This window comes from Odontesthes bonariensis, chromosome 4, assembly GCF_027942865.1.
Source record: "Odontesthes bonariensis isolate fOdoBon6 chromosome 4, fOdoBon6.hap1, whole genome shotgun sequence".
NCBI classification, from domain to species: domain Eukaryota; kingdom Metazoa; phylum Chordata; class Actinopteri; order Atheriniformes; family Atherinopsidae; genus Odontesthes; species Odontesthes bonariensis.
Window position 1 is genome coordinate 20,512,049 of NC_134509.1, and position 19,222 is coordinate 20,531,270.

Here is a 19,222-nt window from a genome sequence, read left to right on the forward strand (position 1 = left end):
GTGGCGTTTTGTACAGTTTCACACAGTGACGGGCACCGATCCTCCATCTGTGAGGGTCCAAAGGTCGTTAACTGTGGGCGATGATCCGCAGCACACTGTGGCTCAGATAAGAAGTGAAGGTTTGAATCAGAGTGAAGCAGAAAAGCCTCAAACATCGTGGAGCTGGAGGACGTTTGCAGGAAGAATCAAAACTCCTTATTTCCTCGAACCGAGGCCATGGATGTACTTTATTATCAGAGCAGTTACAGCTGTTGATATTCTGTCCTCAATAATTAAAAGAAATATAATTGTGTTCCCAGTAAAAACACTTAAGGGGCGACATGAACCCAACAAATACAGAACTGACCGCTGATAACTAAGAATACAATACTGTTTAAAAACCTTAATCCAGCCCTTGTTTCTTTATATTTTCCTTCCAAGTTTTTAAAGTGATCTTAATTAATAGTTCTCCAGGTTTTTTTTTTAGATTTTCTATAGAAATTTTCAGTCTTGTCTAGTTTGTTAAGCCACTTAACTGAGCTTTGAATCATTCAGGCAGGAAAAAGGCTCCTAACTCAAGGGATGAACCAGTGTTGTGTCCACACATAACAGACAACTTAGCAAAGAAGCCATTTTAAATTGGATCTTTAGGCACTTTGTTACCAGCAGCCTGTCACAGAGACACGTCATTTGTTCCCATTTCTTTAGTTGCATCTATGAAAAACAGCAAAGATAACACAGTCTGACAGACAGAAAATAGGATTTCTGCAGCAACAAGGTGATTCCCAAAGAGCTGTTAGCTGAAAACTTGGCATATCTCAGCATGGTGTGCAGTGTGTCCTTAAAACATTTGAGGAAACTGGACAAGTGGAGGACAAAAGAAGAAGTGTCAGGCCTAAAGAACTATCTACAGCAGATGAACAGGATCTGAAAGTGATGTCCTTAAGAAAGAGGAGAAAATCCAGCAAAGACCTGACACAGGAGCTGAGAGATGCATCTGGACCTTCAGCTGATCCATCTGCTGTTGGCCCAAGCCTCATCAGAAATGGTCTCCATGGAAGGGTGGCTGTCAAGAAGCCGTTCTTAAGGAAGGGAAACAGGGAGAAAAGGCTGAGCTGTGCCAAAGGACACAAGAAGTGGACTGAAAATCAGTGGCAGCAGGTCTGATGGAGGGATGAATCCTCCCCAGAGCCCGGACCTCAACATTATTGAAGCAGTGTGGGATCATGTTGGCAGAGAACGGAACAAAAGGCAGCCGACATCCAAAGAAGAGCTTTGGGATGTCCTTCAAGAAGCCTGGAGAACTATTCCTGAAGACTCCTTACAGAAATACATTGAGTTTCAAGCTCAATAGAATAGTTTTTTCCTCATTTATTGTTTCCTGGAGATATATAAAGAAAATAAAGGGTGGATCAAGACTTTTTCAGACTACTGTACATGTAAAAATGACTCAGCTGAAACCCGTCGGCGCTCTCTGGTGGACAGACGTTGTTAAAGCAATATTATTTCTAATGTTTTCAGCTCAAACAGAAGCAACAGATTCTCAACCATTCATGCCCATAATGTATTTTATACTCAACAGAGTACATCGCCAAAGCAAAGTAGAAATATTACTTACAAATGTATGTCCAAAGGCACAGCATCAAAATACAAACCGACATGCATTTCTTTGTCATGATAAAGTAAACATTCAAAGGATGGACAGCCATCCGTCACAGGGTGAATACTTTGTGGGGTTTCTGCTTCAGAAGCATCTGGTAAACACAGAAGAGTGAAACTACGACTAATGCACAGTACTGAAGTTAGAGCTGTAACAAACATCTTCTGTAAGCTTCTGTGAACGTGAGCGATTAGCACCCATCAGCTCATCCGACGGGTGCGTCAATAAAAGCGTTAAATACACATTCAGAAGAGCGAGGAGGAATTACAGCAGGAAGCATGGAACCAACACTCATCCTGAGAGAAAACACTGACCGCCGGGAGTTTTACTCTAAAGATGTGCAAAACTGGGGCCCATTTTCTTTTGGCACATTGGGAGTCTTTTCTTGTGTGCAACCACCCCAGACAGCTGACTGGCTTTCTCTGGTTTCTCCACCCTTCAGAGGAGAAGAAAGCTGAGACATCACTGTGAGCCCTCACTGTGCATGGCTTCAAGTCTCTTAATACACACTTTTTTTTTTTCCTTACAAAGAATCACAGAAGCAAAGCACATTAAAATATTCCAGTTAAAAAAATACAATAAAAACATAATATAAAATTGGGTGTGAACAGGAAGGTCCCGTCGGTCCACAGACGCAGTTCAGCTTGTTATACAGTAGATCTGCCACAACACGAAGGCCCAAACGCAGGCAATAACCCTGAAATCTGTACGGTGTTCCAGTTGGATGTCGTCTCTGTCCGGTTTTTGTCCTCTGAATTCTGTAATACCTCTCATATCTCAATGTTTTTCTCCAGGTTCATCTCGAGAGTTTGCTGATGACTCGGATGAGGGCGGCGTTCTCATCCTTCAGCCTCTGGTTGTCTGCTCTGAGATCCCCGAGAACCTGCAGACACACGAGGGCGGGGAAACACTGTAAAAACACCCACAGTCGCTCTTCTTCTGGACTATTTTTGTGAGGAAAACATCCAACAAATAGCAGGGAAAAAAAAAGTCAGATATCTGAACTGGTTTTACTCCTTATTCACCCCTTCAGCACGTGGAGTTGTTGTCCTGTTTAAGGCGAGATAACAGAACCCAACAGGGATAAAACTCCACACTTTAAGACATCACACACGGAAACAAACGCACTTAAATCTGCATGTTAGTCTGAAACAGAACTGAGGTGCCAACTGTGCTTCATCTGTGAGGCGGAGATGATGACGATAAGGTCCAAAATGACCTTATCCCCCGCCCCAACTTTATTTGAAATTTTCTCATCGAGCGGCTTTGGTGTGTGCGCAATGGAAGCATGAATCAAAGCTATAAATCTACCTCCGGGCTCTTCAGAGTAGTTTCACATTCAGATATGTGCACATTAAAGGTTAGAGTACTTTAAAAATGAGTCAGAGGTAAATCGTTTCACGGTTCAAAACCTGCTCTGGTGTGTCACTTTCAGGCTGCAGGGCAGCTCAGTCAGGACTCCTTCAAATCTGCTACTCACACATAATTTAGTGTGACTGATCACGATGCCACGTTTCTAAAAAGAAGCTGACGAGTGTTACGTTAGCGCAACCCAAAGAGCCACAACAGTCACATCGAGGGCGCTCTGTAGATCTTTGGTAATCAGCTTCAAACACTCACTTAAGTCTGTTCAAATTATCCACAAAAATTCCCTTTTGTTGATCCGTTTGGAGCAACAAAGTAACTGGATTTTGGCAACACGAAGTAAAACTGTTATGTATAAAATATCAGTGGTCAAACAGCAAAACAGCCTGAAGCCTTTTGTGTAAGTTAAATGTTCTTAAAAGGCTTCCCAGGGGCTGGAGTCTAACTTTGAGGGTGATTTGGTGCGTTAGGATTGGATAACTGTCTTAATACCGGAATCAACCTCTGACAGGAAAGCAGCGACATTATTACTACAAACTATGGTAACTGGTTACGTTTGTGTTAATCACTGCATAATAAGAGTGCTTTGAATGCACATGAAGCAGATTTCTGTGGTGAAAAGCTGTACCTTCAGCTCGTCCTCCAGTTCCACGGCTCTCCTCTGGAGGGCCAACTTCTCCTGCAAACAAAGAGCAGATATGAAACTGTGGCAGAGGCTGCGAATGCTAAACCTTTCAGCACCTGTTGCCAGTTCTGACAGCGAGCAGTCGGACACTGTGGTTTCATGCAACGCCGAGCTGCAGAGCTGTTAATATGCAGCCATGTTTGCAGTATACGTAGAGCAGAGCAGCATCAACAGGAAATGACAAGTTTCATCTTTACTTACAAATCTCTCCAGCTCGAGCAGAGCCGGTCGGTCAGAGCTGCTCTCCTGGTTCTGATGAACAGAGAAAGTTTATTCATTCACCGGTTTATACAGACGGCTGTAAAACAACACAACGGCTGCACGAGTAACCAAAAAAAAAAAAAAAAAAAAAAAAAAAAAACACAGGTAGAACAAAACGATACTGAACAACTCAGAAACACCCACAACAGAAACATTTTTATTCTTCCTTCATGTTTTTAGAAAGATTTTAAGTAATGAAACTAAAAATAAAACCAACAAACAGAAAATAATCGTTTAGGTCTGATCAGTCAGATTTTCTTCTTCTCTTCAGCTAATTAAACGTTAAAAATTAAACCCCTGAGCAGACTTCTGTAGGTCTGAGCACACCAGAGTAAGTCGTGGAGTTCCTCAGGGTTCTGTGCTCGGACCGGTTCGTTTCACTCACACATGCTTCCGTTAGGTAACATTATTAGACATTTCCATAGCTATGCTGACGATACTCAGCTGCACTTATCCATGAAACCAATCAGTCGGTCAGACTACAGGCGTGTTGAAGACATAAAGACCTGGATGACTCAGAACCTTCTGCTTGAGTTGTTATATACTTAAGAGGGTATTTCTTTGGCTTCTGGTACCACAGTGAGGAACCTCTGAGTTATTTCTGACCAGGATTTATCCTCTGACTCGCATATAAAACAGGTTTCTAGGACGGCCTTCTTCCACCTTCGTAATATTGTTAAAATCAGGAACATCCTGTCTCAGAGTGATGCAGAAAAACTGCTCCATGCATTAGTTACTTCAGGATCGGACTACTGTAATTCTTTATTATTGGGCTGTCCCACATATTCTCTGAAAAGCCTTCAGTTGATCCAAAATGCTGCAGCCAGAGTTTTGATGAGAACTAACAGCAGAGATCATATTTATCCAGTTTTAGCTTCTCTTCATTGGCTCCCTGTTAAATTCAGAATAGAATTTAAGATTCTTCTCCTAACATATAAAGCTCTTAATGACCGAGCTCCATCATATCTTAAAGATCTCACAGGTGGATATTTTCCTAAGAGAGCACTTTGCTCTCAGACTGCAGGTTTACTATAGGCCCAGACTGCTGGGGGAGCTCCCATGATGCACCTCTCCTCCCTCTGCATATGACATCAATGTTGTCATTATCTCCTCTCAACCCCCGGCTGGTCGAGGCAGACGGCCACCCTTCCTGGTTCTGGTTCTGATGGAGGTTTTTTCCTGTTAAAGGGACTTTTTCTTCCCACCGTCGACTCGTGCACGCTCAGGACGGGGGATCGGATCAAAGAGAAGCCTTGATGAAACGTGTTGACTTCCATAGCAACGAAACTTCTTTTAATTGGACCAATTTGATTTTGATAAATTGTAATCGGCTTGAACTGAACTGCGTCTTTGGAGCTATAGAAATAAATCTGAACTGAATCTCTCAGCGACAGAACCGACACAGTTTCTACATGTTGAATCGAACTGAAATGGTGTCGGCGGTGCTTTTCAATCCGAAAAGATGAGAGAGACAGACGTTCACCCTCTCTGTATAAGGCCTCCATCTGCCACCGTTAAGCTGAACACACACACATCCAAAAAAGGTCAGCAGCAGCCTCAAACCTGTCGGAGTCTCTCCAGCTCCACTTTGTTCTGGCTGAGCAGCAGCTCCATCTCCTGCAGCTTTTCCCTCAGAGCCTTCTTCTCCAGCAGCTCCTTGAAGTACAGCTAGATGGAAACACACACAAGCCAAAACAAGCCGTCAGCGAGCAACAACCTGAAGACAGAAAGTACCACGCCATGCTGTCTGAAAGTGAGGAGAGGCCAGCTTTAACAGCGGACCAACAGATGATTTAATGCTGAGAAAAGCTTCAGCAGTCTGTGTGGAAAATGTTACAGCCTGCTGGGTGCACGTACCATTCTGTAGTCTGTGGACGAGTCTCCCAGCTGATTCTCACTGAAGAGAAACACAAGAGACTGTTACCAGCTGCTGGAGAACAACTCTGAACACGACAAAGCAACACAAATCTGTCAGACTTCCAGCCTTTTCACTTCAAAAAGGACAAAAAGACACAGACAAAGATAAATGTCCTGTTAAAGACAAGCACAATTTAACAGTAAAACTCACTAAGAAGTGCTGTTACTGCTCGGATCATAGAGCTGAGCGTTGTCCTCGTCGTTCTGAAACAACAAAAACTTATTAAAAAAAAAATAAATAAAAAAAAAAAAAATAAAAAATCACACTCCGACTCCATCTTCTGAACGTCAGGGTGTTATTTTCATAAATAGAATTTATGTGCCACTTCCATCCTTCAGTTTACTTTAATCCACAGTTTCCCCATTAATTAAAAAATGAGTTCATGTTAAACATTTTGAAGCTTTTTAGTCATTTTGCCGACAAACCAGTTGAAATGCAGTAAAACCGAGTTTGTCAGCTGATCATCTTCAGTGACATCACAACACAGGAAGTGATTCGCTGTCCTCCAGCGTCTGACACGTGAAATGGAAGAATGAAGCCATTTCTGAGCAGAAACCAGCTGCTAACTTCCCCTCAGGATTGCGTGATATCCGTTTGAGGCGTTTCTTACTTCTCCGCCCGGCTGAACGATGCCCGTGGACCGTCTTTCCTGTCTCCCTCTCCTCCTGTCCTTTGCTCCCAGTCGTTTATCTCCCTCTGACTCCGCCTGCTTCACCGAGTCCGTGTCTGAAACACAGAAAGATCAGACATAAAAGAAAGGAAGTAGTTTAATATCTATGGTCGACCTCCACCTCAGACCACCACAGGCTGAGGCTTTAGAGCAGTGGCTTCACTAGAAGCTGGTTTTGGGTTTGAAAGCTGAATATTTCTGCAAGTTAAGGATAAAAACTGACCCCATTTACAGATGGAGAAATGCTTCGATTCCCCATCAGAAAAGACAACAAACAAGGGTGGAGGTCTTTCAGATATAAATAAGAATATCTCAAAAAGGTGGAAGAAGCGCGTCACTCTAACCACTCTGTGGTGGCCGCCCTGAATCACACTGAATTATTTCCCACCAGCAGCAGTGGCCTTCAGAGAGTGAGAAAACCACACTTCCTTTAAATAACCATCATAAAGAGAGCTCCACCCGAAATGAGCTCAACACACCTCGTTTTTATTTGGTAGTCGAAACAGAAGTGACTCTCTTGCATCAGGGTCACTTCAGAGTCAAGATTCACAGAATAAAACCAAACAACAATGTTGTAATTAATCATGAAGGCCAAAATCACACTTCAGTGGATTTCAGTTCAACGGTGCTTTATAATACTGTGCACATATCTTGACCTCATTTCTTTAGTATTCTGCCAGTAAAATATGAATATAAATACAGTAAATAAGGCAGAAGCAGAGCTTTAAAGTGAATATCTGGTCTGAGCTCCTTTATCCTCCAACACAGCCTGAACCCTCTCAGACGAGCTTTCTGTCATTTCTTTAAGGAGTCTTCAGAAATAGTTCTCCAGGCTTCTTGAAGGACATCCCAAAGCTCTTCTTTGGATGTCGGCTGCCTTTTGTTCCGTTCTCTGCCAACATGATCCCACACTGCTTCAGTAATGTTGAGCTCCGGGCTCTGGGGAGGATTCATCCCTCCATCAGACCTGTTGCCACTGATTTTCAGTCCACTTCTTGTGTCCTTTGGCACAGCTCAGTCTTTTCTCCCTGTTTCCCTTCCTTAAGAACGGCTTCTTGACAGCCACCCTTCCATGGAGCCCATTTCTGATGAGGCTTGGGCCAACAGCAGATGGATCAGCTGAAGGTCCAGATGCATCTCTCAGCTCCTGTGTCAGGTCTTTGCTGGATTTTTCCTCTTTCTTAAGGACATCACTTTCAGATCCTGTTCATCTGCTGCAGATAGTTTTTTAGGCCTGACACTTCTTCTTTTGTCCTCCACTTGTCCAGTTTCCTCAAATGTTTTAAGGACACACTGCACACCATGCTGAGATATGCCAAGTTTTCAGATAACAGCTCTTTGGGAATCACCTTGTTGCTGCAGAAATCCTATTTTCTGTCTGTCAAACTGTGTTATCTTTGCTGTTTTTCATAGATGCAACTAAAGAAATGGGAACAAATGATGTGCCTCTGTGACAGGCTGCTGGGAACAAAGTGCCTAAAGATCCAATTTAAAATGGCTTCTTTGCTAAGTTGTCTGTTATGTGTGGACACAACACTGGTTCATCCCTTGAGTTAGGAGCCTTTTTTTCCTGCCTGAATCATTCATAGGTCAGAGTTGAGTGGTTTAACAAAGAAAAAAACTCCTCTGAAAATAGTCAGGTACAAGAGCTGGACTGAAAATGAGTGAAAAAGCAGCCAATGACCTTCAGAAATCCTGGAGAACTATTGTTTCAGACCACTTTAAAATCATAAGAAAGTCTGGCTGCTTGGAAGGAACATAAAGAAATGAGGGCTGGATCCTCTACTGTGCACATATGCTTTTCATGTGATTAATAACTTCCGTTAAAATATGTTACAACGTTGTTTAGCCGTTTGTTTACCACAACATGTAACAGGAACTTGCTGACTCACCCCTTTCAGCAGGCGTTACAGTGATGATGGGGCTCACAGACTGGATGTTTCTAGGTGGTGGCTCGTCGGCTTTGCCCACACTCTTCTCGGCTTCCTTCAGGTCGGTCAGAGTCACACCCTGCCACCACAAAGCAAAAACACAACCACTCAGAGGCCCCGTGTTGCTCAAACAGCCAAACAGTTACAAAACCCCACATCAGCAGGCTGGTGGCTCCGTCGAGCTACAGTCCTGGAATAATGAGGTTAACCACATCATTGCTCAGTAAATGATTCCCTCTTTTCCACACCATGTTCAGGCAGGTTTCATTAACTCAGCAGTTTAAGGATCAACACCTGCAGAACTGGGATCAGTAGATAAAACTACAGCCGCATCATTACCTCCGTTAGATGTCTGATAAAGTGCTTGTGGCTCGGCTCGCTCGGCCTACTCCTTTGCCTTCTTTTTAGGTGTTAAGTACCTGATTGATGACCAACCTGTGCAGTATAAGCCTGCTGCTGATTGGTCGCCCTGGGTTCAAACCGGCCTATCAGCTTTGGGCGCTTTCAAAATGGATGCTCCGTCTTTCTCTGGCCTGCCTGAGATGTGCTGGTGTTTATAAAGTGATGAAAAGGTAAGATTTTCTTTCTTAACTTAACATCTATAAGGGTTCATTCTCCTTCAGTTCACAGAGGCGACCTGTCAGTTGGGTCTCGTTTTGCACCTCTTTGTCCCCTTTTTTCTTCTTTGTGTTGAATTGTACTGATGGACACAAAAGTATTTTACACCTTTGCTCCGACTCATCTAACTCTATCTAACTCTATCCAATGTAAAGAGAGTAGGATGGTAAAATATATGAATTATTCCCTAAAGTGGGGCAGTTTAGCAGAGTTTTGGTTCGTCACAAACACAGACGGAGAGGTTGTAGGGGTGGTCTCTTCATCGCCACATTATGTGGTAGCTTCGCTGGATTCTTTATCCAAAGTGTCATGAGAAGCTAAAATGAAATCTGATGAAACAAAAGCAGCATATCTATACTTCTAACACAGAAAAACGCTTATTGCACCTTCTTTTAACCATGTTTTGGTCACACAAAGCACACTGAGTGAGAGATTTAAATAGTGCAATAAGGCTGACCTTTAAGCTGCCTAAAAGGGACGTTCAGTCTGGTTTTTAGTTCCTCTCAGACACTGCTAACTCTCTGGCTTACAGCCCAACAAATGGGTGGTTTAAAGAAACAAATCAGAGCGTCTTTTTTTCTCTAGGATAGAAATAATGAAGGCGTAGATGTGCCTGACAATGAGAGATTAGGAACATCTGAGTAACATCCATGGCTGTACCTGTGTGGAACGACGAGACTGACGCATCAGCCGAGATCGAGCTTTCCTCTGAGACTCAGACTCTTCGTCTCTAACTGGAGCCTGAAATCTGAATATATCAACACCCACAAATTATTTATTTCATTTACAGAACGCACAACGTCACCACAAACTGCCACACCAATCTGTGTGAAATCAAGAAAAATCAAACTGTAGTTGATGTTGGATATGAGTACTGTTTGTGCTGCTGCTGCTTCTTGTCAGCGTTGGGAGTGTTGGGGCTCTCGGCGGCGCCGGCGGCCCTCGTCTGAGGAGTGGGTTGGACCCTGGCAGTGCGGCTCGCCTTGTCCTGCTCCTTCTCCTCCTCCTCATCTTTCTCCTCTGATGTCTGGACCACATGAGAGAGGAGAAAAGGCCGGCAGATTAAATTAAATCCGCTGTCAACAGCTACAACTTCCATTTATCGCCCAAATGGGGAAACACAATAGAAACTAATGCTGAGATGACGAGCTTTAATCTTCTTCAGGGCGTGTTCAAACTCACAGATTGAGTGATCTGAGGGCTATTATGACACAGATTCATGTGATTCTTCTTTAAAAATATTCATTGCAGTACAAAGAACAAAGCATGACCCCTTTGTTACTTTCTGATGGCTTCATATTGTTCTCGTTTGACCATCAGCCACCACAGCGCAGACTCTGATTACATGTGACAAAGCTAATGCTAATGCTAATGTAAAACCACTCTGTAACACCCATCCAAAGTAACCTGAGAGCTGTTAGAGAACGTTCTGGAGTACATGTTTGATCCTGGTCTCTTCTGAAAGCTCAACTTCTTTCCCAAGCAGTCAGAATCACTCTTCAGTGTTACTGGGACTGTGATTCACTCTGATACCTGTAGATGACAACAGCTGTTGGCTGGAAAACACGATTAGATCACAGCCTGATTCCTTATCAAGGTCTGGTCCAGTTCTGATAACATTACCACCAAAGTTTTCCCCCCACAGACTCGTCACTGACCTACTGTCTCCACCACATCCTGAAGTAGAGATTTAGGTTTGCTACATTTTCGCCTCAGAAACCTAAAAAAATAAAACCATCCAGAGCACGAGCGCTGAGGACTGGCTGCAGCCATGTTGCTTTACGCGGGACATTTAAAGTTGCTCTGTACACCGTGTGATAAACTTCTTACCTTGTCAGCAGGACTGACTGTAGCTGTGGTCACACTCTCCGAGTCTGGACTGGACACATTGGAGCTTTCTGGGGATAAAAGCCAACAAGCATCGTTAGTAATCAGCACGACGCCTCAAAGCGTCGCTCAGAGCCAGACTGATTTACCGGGGCTGCTCTCTTTCTCTTCGCTCAGCTCCAGGCCTCCTGAAATGCCCCTTTCTTTAGACTGATCCTGCACATTAATCTTGTCTTTACTGCTCATCCTGCACACTGAGGTCCTGCAAGCAAAAGATGGACACAGTGAGGAAGTACCCGAGGAGCCTTTTCCTTTACTCTGTGTCCGACTACAACAATCAAAATATTTGATATACGGGATAAGTTTATTAACCTCCGCCGCCCTTTTTGTGCATTCGCGGCGTTGGAGCCTGGTTGGTTCTGCCTCTCCGTTACAGACTGCTCATTACGCCACTGGAAGACAGAAAGACGTGATCCAACTCTCACAAAATAAAACGTAACGCACAGATGAAAAACAAACACCGTCTTACGTTAGCTTGTTTGTGCGATAATTCCTCCAGAAGCTGCTCCACGCTTTCATCAGCTACATCAAAAGGTGTCTGACCCTGTGAAATTCACGTCCCAGAGAGGAAGAAACAAGACGGAGGTGACGCGTCGCATCAAAAGCAAACAAAAAAAGCGTGCGTGGTGGTAAACGGGCTCAACACAGAGGTGTGAGGGCCTCACCCCGTTACTGCGGGCCTCCATATTGCACAGCTGTTCAGCCAGAATGTGACACGCCTCCCCCTGACCCCAGTGAGCGGCGGCGTGGAGAGGCGTCCAGCCGTCAAAGTCTGTGGCCGACACGTCCAACCCACACTGACACAGTATCCTGGAGGAACAAAGGACGACAGAGCAGGAAGAGCTGAGTATCGATCAACGGATAAACGTTTATCAAACGGCAGTTCAGTTAGCTGGTGGAAAATGTTTACTTCAGGGCCTCTATGTAGCCTTTGGCTGCGGCTACGTGCAGCGGGCTGGCTCCGGTCTTTGGGTGACGAACGTCGGCAGGGAGGCCGTCGGTCAGCCAGGTCCGGGCGTCCGTCATGATCTGCTCTTCCTCCAGTCGTTTTGCTGCCTCCAAGTCCACACCTGGACACAGCGAATCTCGATGTGAAAAATACAGGAATCGCTAACGAATGCTGTGAGCTCTCCAATGATGTAACTCCGGAGGGAAATTAGATATTCAAATGCTGTGGTTGAGTTTGCATGACACAGCTGCATTAAAGGGGACATGCTATGGAAGAAAATGTCTCTTTTTCTGTGTCCGAAGTCACGACCAACTGAGAAAAAAAACATGTCATTCAGTGAGATGTTCAGATTACAAACAGCTTCAATAATCCTCATCAGATCTAAGATTTATAAACATGATTTTTTATTTATTTATTTATTTAGTCATTCATTATTATCAGTTAGTAGTAGTATTTTTATTAGAATTGGTATTATTATTGTTGTTATTAATATACAATCAAATAATTTTTTTGAGCTACTTGACTAATTTGAATTTCCCCCATTGGGGGATGAATAAAATATTTTTCTATTCTATGTTATTTAGCCCATTTTCTCGTTATCTCTGCCCAACTTCCACTTCAGATGATGCTGCATTCGTCGTACCTCAGACGTGTGAAACCTTTTTCAGTCTCCCGTTTAAACACATGTAGCCGATTCCCATCCAAACGCAGCCCTGACTGAACGCCACTCACCCCGTCTCTGAGTGTAATCCTGAAGGATGGACTCCGTGGACTCATCCAGAGCAATGTCCAGAGGAACATCACCATCACAGTTCACAGCGGAAAGAGACGCATCTCGCTGCAAAAGGAATCTGAGGAAACAAACAGAAGGTGACGATCCATTCAACTCAAGAAAGACGACAAAATCCCGTTTAAACAGGCGGCTCATAATCCCATCACACTATCTGTGTTTGTGGCGCAGAAACATTCAGCCTCCACACTGAGGCCAAACGGCATCAATCAACAACACACTGCGGAGAAACGGCATATCAGGTTTGAAATCTTTGGAGCTGCATGCGTCTGTGTGCTCGTCCCGCCCACTCATGCTTCAGCTGGCGTGTTGTTCTGCCAAACACGACAACAATGTTAGTATTGTTGAGTGTGGAAACACTCTGGCACCCACGCTGTGCTCTGACGCCGCTACACGCTTTAAAAGGACTGATGTCACACTGTATACACACTCTGTAATGTCAGGGTAGCCGCAGGAGGAAGCAACATGCAGCGGCGTCCATCCCTCACTGTCCACCTGGTTCACGTCGGCGCCGTGCTCCAAAAGGAAGGTCACGATGTCCATGCTGCCATCAATGCAGGCCTGTGCAGCACAAAAAAAAAGACGATTAAATCTTTCTTCTGGGTGTTAGTGAAACCTGAGCGAGGCGAACGTGCCTCACCTGGTGCAGAGCAGTGATGCCGTCAGCATTGGAGCAGTTAACGATGTCTGCCACGTCTTCCCCGTTCTCCTTTTCGGTGTCTTTGGCCTCGTGCAGCATCGCCCCGGCCTCCTGCGTGTCACCGCTGGCGCAGGCGGCCAGGAACTCGGCGGCCCTGTCAAACCTCACCCTCTTCCTGAAAACAGAGGAGGCACCTACGTCACCTCAACCCATTCGGACCGGGAGCAGAGTACAGATAAGGGCGAAGGTGATTACCTTAAATAGGAGCTGGATATTTAAGCTCTTAAATGGCTTTAATGTCAGGTTTCTATTTTCTTTCTGGCACATTTGTGGGGAAACTCTTGGGTTTTCCATTGGTGCACGGCGTTCAAGAACCAGCACACATTAAAGTCAGAGGGTGAGAAGAAACTAATTCTAAAAAGCTGTGATTTTAGACCATTTCAAGTGAAAACAACACATTTATCATCTGTTGCTTCTGTCCGCTTGAAAAAAATGACTCAAACTCGATTTTTTTTTTTTCAGGTCGTTTTCAACCGTGAATGAATCCAGGTTTGGTAGCAACTGAATGTTTCTTACACGAGGTCATAAAAGTGAGATTATATCTCAATTCAATGTTCCCGACATGCCGGAAATCATAACTTCAAAGCCTCATTTTTTTTTTTTAACCTTGATGTGGTCGCTGTGTACAGACGACCAAAAGTGCCTAAATAAAAAATAAATGAATTCATTTTTAATCATCTTTGTATCTATTTTACAATTATCTTTGTAAATTTATTTACACATTATGAATTTTTTTCAATATTAATTATAATATATATATATATTAACTTTTTTTATTTTCATCACTGAAAAAAAATTTAAATTCAATTCAATTTTCAATTCATTTTTATTTATATAGCGCCAAATACAACAAATGTCATCTCAAGGCACTTAGATAGTAAGTCCAATTCAAGCCAATTGGAATTCAATTAATATCAATGATCAATTTCTTTATTTTGATTATGGTAGTTTTGACCTTCTAAAGTTGCCCAAAGTTTGGGGGGAAAATGAGGCTGAAACACTTCTCTGTGGCCATGTAGTTCAACTTCCCCCAACAAACGGTTAATCCAAATAAAAACAGTGTTTAAAGCACTTTGACTAATGTTTTACTGGGTAAAGAACGTAACGCTGAGGTCCGGGACGGGAAACTTACGTTACGGACTGCAAAACGTGACCGTTTGTGCCCTTATCTTTGTTTTCTTCCAGGAGGAAATGAGTAATTCTGAGTTTCTAGATGCTATCAAGTTCAGAACAAGTAAAAATGTTGTAGGCCGGGTCCCCCACGTGTGTGAATTAAATACTTTCTGGATAACAAGTGAGATATACGAACACAAATAAGCAAGTTCAGATATAAGTTGCTGTTAGATCAGTTGATTGCTGATTCGGTTTTTCCACGAGACTTAAAGACAACAACAACGACTTTTGTTGACGTTTCAGTAGTTCTCAATAAGCTTTGAATTACATAGTAACCATTAAACACAGGAACAGTTCAATAAGCCTGATACAACAAACTGGGCACAGACTACCACACACCAAGCTGAATGTAGGGCTGGGCGATAAATCAATATTATCGAATAATTCAAATCTGCAGTTTATGGCGACTTGTTTAGATGAAAAGCTTTTTTTCCTTTAATGTGCACCGCTCTCTTTGGGCTTTCGTAGTAAAGGCGCCAAAGTCATCAGTTATTTGGAACTGGTTCGGTTTTGTGACCTCAGACTCAGGACGAGTAACAACACGTTGAAGGCTGTTGCTTCTAAAGATGGGAGCACAACCAATTTATTCCAACACCTCAAACAGAGGCATGCCCCCAAGTGGGAGACGCTGTGAGACAGCAGCCCACAACCTCCCGCTAAAGGCTGATTTACAGTCGTCCAGGAAAGGCTACAGAGAGCCACGTCGTCGGAAACCCTCCCGGAGACGCTCTCCGTCGCTTGCGTGCGTCGGCCAAAATTCCTGTCTTTCCGTCGAGGAGACGGAGACTCGCGGAGACCGCAAGCGTTGTGATTGGTCGGCTAACAACATAATTTCCAGAATCACTTTTCCGGTTTAGCTCCTTCCTCTCACAACAACAACACCGCCATTTTGGAAAGAGTTTACTGTGTGCTGGTCAACATTTGGTCAAAATTATTTGCATTTCAAAGCCAATAAGCTCCAACAACAGTCTCTCTCTCGGTCGCCATCGTTCACTGTGAGGAGTGGAACGGAGCCGGAAGGTGAACAATCTATCAACGACTTTCACGATAGACGTCGCGAGATTAGGTCGTCTAACGTAGCGACGCCTGCTGACCGGGAGGTGAATTGCCTTGCGTATCCGACATCCCCACGGAGAACTTCGAAAGGTTTAATAGCCTCTGCGTGACCACGGAGTCGGATTGGCCGATAGCTTACGGAGTAGCATATTGAGGCCTTTTGAGACAACCCACATCTGGGTAAAATGTTTTCACCGATGGAAAGCCATCACAGACGTGGTCACGTTGTATATCGCTAAAGAGATGGCCCGTTTAGACGGTGGAAAAGCCCGGCTTTATGTTTGTAGCGCGTAGTTCTACACAAAGTTAGCATGTTTCAAAACTCGCGTTTGAATGAAACAAAATTTTAAATTTAGTTTAACTCCCAGAAAGTATGTTCAAAATAAATGCAAAAAACTTGTTTTGAGTCATTTCTCTCGTTTGTAGTGCGTTTTAAAGAAAGTAGAGAAAGAAAATTAATTGAAATCTCATTTTTAAGTTAATTGCTAATATAGGGCTGTAGCAAACAATTATTTAGGTAATCAAGTATTCTATCGATCATTCCATTGATTAATTGAGTAAACTGATAAGAAGTTGCTCTGATGGGCAGAGGGAAATTCGGCAAAATATGTTAGCGTATGTTAGCGTGCTTGGGATAGCAGCTAGTTGTGGCACCAATTCTATGGAAATTAGGATCTACTTATCCAACACAATAAAAACAAGTTGCTTTTTTAAAAAGATTAAAATGTGTCTACAGCACCTAGCCCAAGCCTCAGCTTACTTTCTTCTCTGCTAGCGTCCTTCTCAGTTAACAAGCCTACTGATTTCCATTAAAATGCTAACCTGTTGTAGCAATGACGTTGTGCTAAGCTAATTCGCTTGTGCAACGGACACATTGTACAGCATTTTCTCTTCTTTTTTCCTCTTTTTCTGTTTTCGTTGCTTTCTACATCAAATCGAGCTGCTACAAACACAGCACGTGCGCACATTGTGTGACAGTAATAACTGTCCGTGTGAAACAGGGCGACCACGGAGCAGAACATGTTGGTAGGGATTAACCGAGGGAGGATTTTTTTTTTTTTGTAATCGAGTTACTAAAATATCTAGGAATCATTACAGCCCCACGGTAATTCTACTCTCGAATACTTAAATTTCCCTCATCGGTTGCTCGACTACAGCACAACTGGCATCGATTCCTCTTTTAGGCACAATCTTTCCATGAACTATGCACTGAACTGTCCCAGGTTGTTAAAATAACTGCACCTCTGAACTTAATGGCCAGCTACTAGATTAATACTCCAGTTTAAAATCATGTTGCAATTCCTCCATCACACACTGGCTTCATAGAGCCATTTCTCTGTTTTATTTCAGTTAAATTTATTCTAAAGGCGGACCCCTGATGGTGCATTCAAAGACTAACTGAAAATCGGATATCTATCAAACATTAGATACCCCAAAAATTGAAATACCCCAAGATTCCCAAGTCTGGATATCAAACAAAGTAATTAAAGCATTATCATTTCACTTGTCTTTTAAGTTGATTATATGCTGATGAGAACTTGCTGTCAGCAGCAAAGCAAAAGGGTAAAAGAGGGCTACTTTCCTACTTTTAAGGTACAGTGAATGCAGCATGATTTGAACTTGAAGTTGGGTGGAGATAAAGATGAGGAGGCTGATTAATTAAACTTTTAGGAATCCACCGCAAATCCGAATGGGTGGCTGAATTGCATATTTTCAGATCTAGGCAGCCCCAAGAACAAAGGGACATGGTTGCGTTCTTTTAACATTTGTTCTCAAGCACAGAAAAGGGGATATTTTCAGAACATGTCCCCTTTAAAATGACATGGTCACTGCCCGTGTTCGTTGTACAATGATTGAAATCAAGCACTGCAAAATCTACATCACAGTGCTCCCGAAAAGACCAATAATAAACATGTACCGAAGAGAGGAAGAGATATGATTCAGCACAGACAGACTGTGGACAAAATGCTGGACATGAACACTCACTGAGACACACTGCTAGCCCGCTAATACACACAGCAACCTCCTGCCTAAAAAAATGACCACTGGTAATACATTCAGGCTCCATCAAACCGGTAGATATTTGGCAGCTGGCCTGTATTATGCTGCGAGGTGTTTATATGATCTCCTCTCCCTCTATCAGCCCACACACAGCATTACTCTCTTTATATAACTGCAGATGTTTAAGCTAGGCTAGTAGCTGTTAGCCGACCGTTGGTGTTAAAACTATCGGACGGAGACGTTTCCTCACCGTCGTCTGAGGATGGGGCTGCTTTCATCTCTTTCTGGCGATTCTGACTGCTCGCTCGGCGGGTCGTTAAGCTCGGCCTCGGGCTCCCCTGCACCCTCCCCGGCATCGCCGCGCCACCTCCGCCGGGGCACGTCCGACGCTTTGTCGGTGCAGGAACCGGCCCATCGCTTCAGCTGCTCCCGCCGCTTGGTCCTCGCCGAGTCCCCCATCTATTTAACCGCGGAGGACGGTGTTTTTAAAAATAAAACATACGCTGGCGGACACAGACACACCCTCCATGTGTATACTTTCACTTCCTGGTTCTTGCTCTTGCTCCTGCACTGAATGTGTGGTGGGAGCCTCGAGCGTCGGGAGCGCGCAACGCTGTGCGGACCTGTCCTTGTGACGTCACCACCGTTGTTTTGTAGTAGCGCCTTGGGGGCAAACGCAGAAATAGCTTCGCGCCACTGCACGCAGACTGACGACTGTACTTCCTACCATTGTGTTTTCTGAGACCAGTAAAATTATACATCCTTCAAAACCACTCGGTATTTATAGATCTGGGACCAGAACACTGTGTGACACCTTGATAAACCACACTTCAGAGAAGATTAATGGTCGTGCCGTGTCTTTTTTCTGCATGAGTAAAAGTTCCCTCCCTACTTTTGGGGTGGAGGGGATGAAAATGTATAGAATCATCTTGTTATTTGCATAATATATAAGAGTAAGACTTGTACAAGTCCAAATATGCTAATGAGCCTGCAGTTCTTATTGCACATGTTTAAAAATTGCAGCACGTTTATCCGGTTTTCTTGACAACATACAACGAAAACAAAGATGACTCAAGACCTTTGCACAGTCGCCTCAGTTAAAGTGATAATTCTGTTGCATCACAGGTTACAACTGGTTAAATGCACAATTATCATTTCTAAACTCACTTTTTTATTTTGGAATTCACATTTACTGGTATAATATTTTGCAATAGGAACACAAATATACGAATCAATGAGGTTTAAGAGTCAAAAGTTGATTGGACAATATATGGAATCACCTCTCTATTGTCATTTTTATTCAGCTTGTAATTTGCATTTCTAAAACAAATATATGCACAAGTTGTAAAATATGTTGCAGTTCAATTAGAGTTTAACCAGGTGTCGCAGCTGCTGATTGACAGAAAACATGAGAGCTGTCAGTGGAAATGGAAAAGATTATAAAACTACTTCAAGAAAGGAATTTAACTGCAAGTGTGACAAAATATGTTGGTTGTTCCCAGTCAGCTGTGTCTAAGATATCAGACAAGTATAAACAAAATGGGAAGGTTGTAAAAGGTCAAAGAGTCGGGACAGAAAA

The 19,222-nt window shown here is 43.4% G+C and overlaps 1 protein-coding gene across 1 annotated transcript; it reads right to left on the bottom strand.

Moving 5' to 3' along the window:
- Window positions 1–195: 195 nt before the first annotated feature.
- Window positions 196–18,275, bottom strand: ppp1r12c (protein phosphatase 1, regulatory subunit 12C). The gene is made up of 20 exons (XM_075463409.1): window positions 17,894–18,275; window positions 13,354–13,528; window positions 13,144–13,274; window positions 12,656–12,774; window positions 11,885–12,044; window positions 11,640–11,784; window positions 11,444–11,518; window positions 11,287–11,366; window positions 11,064–11,176; window positions 10,918–10,985; window positions 9,963–10,114; window positions 9,748–9,835; window positions 8,431–8,548; window positions 6,479–6,594; window positions 6,019–6,071; window positions 5,808–5,847; window positions 5,514–5,618; window positions 3,891–3,941; window positions 3,633–3,683; window positions 196–2,522 (listed from the first exon to the last, which is right to left on the bottom strand). The coding sequence occupies exons 1-20, from the start codon at window positions 18,100–18,102 to the stop codon at window positions 2,436–2,438; spliced, it is 2,136 nt and encodes a 711-aa protein (XP_075319524.1). The 5' UTR covers window positions 18,103–18,275; the 3' UTR covers window positions 196–2,435.
- Window positions 18,276–19,222: the final 947 nt, after the last annotated feature.